Source organism: Rhododendron vialii, chromosome 1a (genome assembly GCF_030253575.1).
Source record: "Rhododendron vialii isolate Sample 1 chromosome 1a, ASM3025357v1".
Lineage (NCBI taxonomy): Eukaryota > Viridiplantae > Streptophyta > Magnoliopsida > Ericales > Ericaceae > Rhododendron > Rhododendron vialii.
Window position 1 is genome coordinate 29255130 of NC_080557.1, and position 6000 is coordinate 29261129.

The window sequence follows — 6000 nt, forward strand, 5'->3', positions numbered from 1 at the left end:
ACCCGAAAGTTTCCTTAATCACATTCACATGGGTGAGAAATCACCCCCTCAAGTGGGGTAGAAGAAGTCTGACAGATTGCACGAAGTAGTACTGCGTGTGGTGAGTCTAGTCTTCGCACCTTTGGACACTCCAATTGACTTCACAGTCACGCACACGGACCCATATGGACCCAATATCAATCCAACGCTGGTACAGATACAGCAGCCGTGCACAGATTATTTTTGTGCCTGTCTCGAATTTCACAAAGATGATCGTTTTGTCCGTCTCAAGTTTCACAAAGATGATCATCTTTTCCTATATCGGATTGAGGTAATTTTTTATAGGGATCATAAATAAAATATTTTTAACAAAATAAATAGTTTCGATCATCTTTATAAGACCCGAGACGGACACAAAAATAATCTGCGTGCGGCTGCTATACAGCATAGCTTTACTGTATCCAATCCAATCCAATCTACTACAGTATATAAAGAGGTTGCCGATCAACCCTTTTGCCTTGTCAAACCCAAAAGAAAGAGATCAGCTCAAATCTAAACAATGGGTATGAAACTTCTTTCACCCCCTCCATTTCTTGCCTTCCTGCTGCTCATCGCCTTGTTCACCGCATCTCAAGCCGGCGACATCGTCGTCTACTGGGGCCAAAATGCGGGAGAAGGCAAATTGATAGACACATGTTCCACCGGAAAATACCGAATTGTAAACTTAGGATTCCTCTCGGCCTTTGGTAACTTCAAAAAACCCGAGTTGAATTTAGCCGGTCACTGTACCCCGTCAACCGGGGATTGTCAAAAACTCACCAACAGCATCCGTTCGTGCCAAAGCCAAGGCATCAAGGTGTTGTTGTCGATAGGGGGTGGCTCTGGGAGCTACTCTTTGTCGTCCCCGGACGATGCGAGGAACGTTGCCGACTAACTCTGGGACCACTTTCTAGGAGGCCATGCCGATTCCAGACCCCTCGGTATGGTCTTTCTTTAGGGGTACTGGTTAATATGGACTAAGCATTGCAGCTAATAACGTCTTTTAGTTTTGAATGTTGGGTCAATTTATTTGGCACAACTTTGACTTCTTTGTTTCCATCTTAAGAGTCAAAAATAATTGTTAGAACATATGGTAATGTAAAGAGTCCATAAACCATTTTAAGGTTGGATCTTAATATAAGGTGAGATAGCTCATTACTTAAAGACTTAAGCTTGTGAGTGGGTTTGAGTTCATTCAACTGATATTGGATCCAATTACTCAAAGACTTAAGCTTGTGGGTGGATCTGAGTTCATTCAACTGATATTGGATCCAAGTGATTTGGCGAATTCTTTGCGGTTACTTCTTGGGTCTTGAGGATGCAGTGACATATTAATGCTGTACAAACTCCCTACAAGAATAAATCGAGTTTTTGATAACCAAACCGGATTTCCTATAGGCCAATAAGTGTACCATTTCGGGTTTATCGTTATTTATATTGTTTTCTAAGATAAAAACTTTAGCATATTTTATATCTGTATCCAAAAAAAAAATTGAAATCATCTAGTATCGTCTGATACCATCCGGTATGGGTTAGAATCAACCAATATATAACGTGATTTTAGTAGAAACAAAATTGCAATGCTAGAGTATTAGATTTGCTCAAAATCAGTATAACTGGCTGGCACGGTACGAGATTCATTAATTTGTATAAGCTATTAAAAAAATGCAGCTGATTTTTGCCACTCCCTTATTTGTTAACGTCACTCCCCTTCTTGTTTTTATTTGGTGAATTTACTAAAATACCATTGGCCTTCATTTGGTATCATAAAGTGTAATGGTGTTTTAGTAAATTCACCTAATAAAAACGAGAAGGGGAGTGACGTTAAAAAAAAAAAAAAAAAAGGCAATCTTTCGAGAAGTTCTGTTACTTCGAGAACATCTGTTAACTGTTTGTATTCCTGCTTTTTAATGGTGAGCTTCTAGCATAATCTTTTGGTTGCAAATTAACGAGCACTAACGTAACAACCCCTAGGTACGGCAGTGGGTGGTAAAGTAGTTAGGGTTTTGAGGGCTGGTTTGGACGGGTCGGTCCAAAGTTTGCGCCGGATTTGGATTTTTTTGGGCTTTTCGTTGTATATTTTGGGTGTTAGGTTGGGCTTTAGTGCTTTATCTGTTTTGGACCCTGGGGTGGTATGGGCTTTGTCTTTGTGATGTTTCATCCAACTTTTTGTTTGATTCCCTTCATCTTTTCCCGTTTTTTAATAAATTTTATTTTTGCTGATAAAAAAAAAAAAAACCCTAGGTAAATGGCAACATCATTATATTTCCTATATATTATTCGTTCTTAAATTTCTCTGAGTCTTGCCATAACAATTTTTCCACAACAGGTGATGCCGTGTTAGACGGCATAGATTTCGACATTGAAGCCGGAGAGCCTCACTATGCCGCGCTTGCCAAGCGATTGTCTGAGCGCAGCCAGGGCGGGAAGAAAGTGTACTTAGCTGCTGCGCCGCAATGCCCATTCCCCGATAAAAAGCTCAACGGTGCCCTCTCAACGGGCCTTTTCGATTATGTTTGGATCCAGTTCTACAACAATCCGCAGTGCGAGTACAACACAAACAACCCTAACACTTTCAAGGGCTCATGGACGCGATGGTTACAGTCGATTCCTGCCCAGAAGTTCTTTGTAGGCCTCCCGGCTTCTAAGGCCGCTGCTGGCAACGGTTACATTCCAAAGGAAGTACTCATTTCCCAAGTTCTACCATTTGTCAAGAGTTCATCTAAATATGGAGGGATTATGCTGTGGGATAGATTCCATGATTTGAAAAGTGGTTACAGTGATACTGTAAAGGAGAGTGTTTGATTAAAAAAAGGGAGTAGCATGTGATAGGGATTTTCGCACTCTCTTTGCTTATAATAAAAATCAATTTAAGCGTAAGCGCGAAAAAATAAAAGTGCAAAAATAAATTCCCTTGATTAATCTTCTATCTATGTGTTTATCTTATAAATTTAAAACACTTAAAGAGGCTTGAGTGGTCTCTCTTTAAATTTCCATCCCTGTAACAGCTAGTATTAGCTAAATAAAGTTGGTTTTTCTATCAGGATGGTTGGGAAATTTGTCATTCTGTATTTTGCTTCACAGATTGTGAAGTAAAACGTTCCATATTCTCTTTCCTCATTGTTTCCAACAAGGATCTATTTTATGCTCTCTTTTTTCCTTTCTTTTTTGTAAGGGTCTACCTTATGCTTACATCCAGACTAAAAAAAAAAAAAAAAATCTTATGCTTACCTCTTACATTCGTGTTTACTAACTGGACAATTACCAACCAAGCTCCATATCCCATACTTAAGGGAGATCAGATGGACTCGAACCAAGCTCCATTTTGGAGCCTCAAAATGGAGACGTCATAATCTCCCTATTTGGTGACTCAACACAAAAAACGGTGACCCTAAATCTCAATTTATGCATTTCACTAGTCATTTATATTTTAAAAGGAAATTGATTTTTGTGCTTTACCTTTTACTGATGGTGCTCCAATTTTAACATGAAATTATTAGTAATTTTATGAACAAAGTGGATCACCATCAGTAAAAAGTAGAGCATGAATATCAATTTTCATTTTAAAATCCCACTTTACCCATTTTATTTTTTGATGTCAAATTCTAATACCATCTATATCCCTTACACTTTTTATTGCACTTATGCAAAATATGAATAACTTTCACATTATCGATTGATATTCTTAAAATTGGTATCATTGAAAACATATCGACAACACCTTTAAAATGAGACTAATTTCAAATATGTTTCACTAAATCAAAAATTAATTATTCATTATACTAGTTTTTAACTATTCTTAAACCGTTTTTGATTGGTACCATTTATACCCCTCCATTCTAATAGAAGCGGAATGTTTACTAACTTTGAAAATGATGGGTGGGAAGTTTTGAAAGTATTGTGCACAAAATTTTTTGACAAACGAGTGGGAATAGTGGTCAAACGTGACCAACCAAACTAAACATAAGTAGTTTTTTGTTTTAGGAAGGGCAATAAACTTTTTTTTTTTTTTTGCCACAACGATAACAGATGATATTATTAAAATTCCAAACAAAACATCAAACGGAAGACTCGTCCCTAGAAAGAGGACCAAACAACCACAACGGAGGGGACTCAGTCCAACGACTATACCCCAAACCACAAAAACCTTCACCAGCTAAAACATGAGCAACATTATTAATGGTCCTACGAACAAAGGAAAAACTGGAACAGTGGAAATTATTACTCAAAACCTGAACATCATGAATAACGACTTCCACCTCTTGACTAACTGCAGCTTGACCATTGAGCATATTCACGAGCAATTGAGCATCACTCTCCAAAATAACAGACCCCAAACCGAGTTGAGATCCCAACAAAATACCCTGCCGAATTGCCAAGGCTTCTGCAACCAATGAACTCGCGCACCACTGAAAAAATCCCATAGAAGCAGCAACAAAACAGACTCGAAAATCCCTGATCACAATCCCAAAACCCCCTCTCATCAACCCTTTCTTCCAAGACCCATCCACATTAATCTTAAAAGTACCAGCTGGAGGCCTTAGCCACAAACTAAGTCTTCCTTCCCCACACGATATTACTGGTGCAGGACCCAAGGAGTTCGCAGATAAGAACTCTTGCAAATACTCCACAGTCCGCTTACATATCATCCCAGGGAGAGAGAGCTTTTGTTCAAAAATAGCCCCATTTCTACACTTCCATATAAACCACATCATAACTGCAGCCATCGACATACACCAATTCTTATTAGCGTGATTATGCCACCAAAGCTCCATAACATCCCAAAAACCATTAAAAGAATTGAGTTGTACAGCCCTCATATCAACTTGTAAAGGTGACAAACGCCACACCTGAACGGCTAAAGGGCATGTACAAAAAAGATGAACAATGGTTTCTTGGCAAGATCCACAAATCGGCCAGCTAGAATCCTCCACCACCTTTCTCCACTTCAAAGTTATCCTAGTTGGTAAAATTCCATGAAAACATTTCCACAAAAAGTAATAACACCGATATTACAACTCACCACATGCATCTAATATCTCCTACCGTACCAATAATAATAAGGGGGAGAGTTTCGCTTGCATTCTTTCAATTTGGGACCAATTTACCCTTTAATTTCTGCCATTTTACCAATTACCCAGGGCATGCCAAATTTCTCGATTACAATTTTGCCCCTCGATTTCAGACAATTTACAGTTTGCCTGGGTTTTATAAAGCGCCACAGACTCTCTCTCTCTCTCTCTCTCTCTCTCTCTCTCTCTCTCTCTCTCTCTCTCATACCTACCGCAAACCCTATAATTCCTCCACAAACCTCCAGGGATGACCACTACAACGGCCAACAACCCGACCTCCTCGCCACCGCCCCCAACTCAGCCCGACGACGCCCGCTCCCTCCTCTCCTTCTTCACCTACGACCAACTCCTCTCCATCATCCAATCCGCCGCCCTCCGCCAGTCTGACGTCCTCTCCGCCTTCCGCATAAATGGCCATCCGAGACCAGATCGCGTCTCTTCTCTGCTCTCTCTCTCTCTCTATGTCTCTCCTTCCTCTGAGAAACCCTAGACCTCTCATCATCCCGTGTTCCCGCGGGACGTGATGATTTTTGTCCGTCGATTTTTGCTGGCTTCTTTATTATGCTGCTAGCGGGTACTGGATCTCCGGGTACTGTGGGCTAAAGGTGGTTTTTGCTGGAGTGCTTCTGGTGTCTTCTTCTGTGCATTTCGTCGTCGTCGATTTCTGCGTGTTTCGTCGTCGGAGGTAAGTACTTCCGGATCTGGTTTTAGGTCTTTGTCGCCTTGCTTCGTGCTGACTACGATGTTTTTTTTTTTGGAGCGTTTGTGGTCTTGTATATTGGGTAGATTTTGGTTGTTATTTGTGGTCAGGCTGCGTGCCTTAGCATTGGTTGGGTGTGTGTTAGTTGTGGTTTCTGGTTATGCTGTAGAGAGAGACATGGTCCACATGGGCTGATTTGAAAAATTGATA

General features: G+C 40.3%; 1 protein-coding gene and 1 pseudogene across 1 annotated transcript; one reads left to right on the plus strand and one right to left on the minus strand.

Moving 5' to 3' along the window:
* Positions 1–487: 487 nt before the first annotated feature.
* On the plus strand, positions 488–3061 carry LOC131335141 (basic endochitinase-like; annotated as a pseudogene).
* A 1015-nt stretch (positions 3062–4076) lies between these two features.
* On the minus strand, positions 4077–5508 carry LOC131330099 (uncharacterized). The gene is made up of 2 exons (XM_058363603.1): positions 5330–5508; positions 4077–4977 (listed from the first exon to the last, which is right to left on the minus strand). Exons 1-2 carry the CDS (start codon positions 5506–5508, stop codon positions 4077–4079), a joined length of 1080 nt encoding a protein of 359 aa, XP_058219586.1.
* Between the last annotated feature and the right edge of the window lie 492 nt (positions 5509–6000).

Bases quoted from the DNA above. Each gene is read 5' to 3' on its own strand.
- LOC131330099 (XM_058363603.1), bottom strand. From the start codon at position 5,508: ATGGCCATTTATGCGGAAGGCGGAGAGGACGTCAGACTGGCGGAGGGC. The intron at 4,978-5,329 runs GTTTGTGGAGGA...TTTACCAACTAG, and splicing joins TGTAGTGGTCATCCCTGGAG to GATAACTTTGAAGTGGAGAA.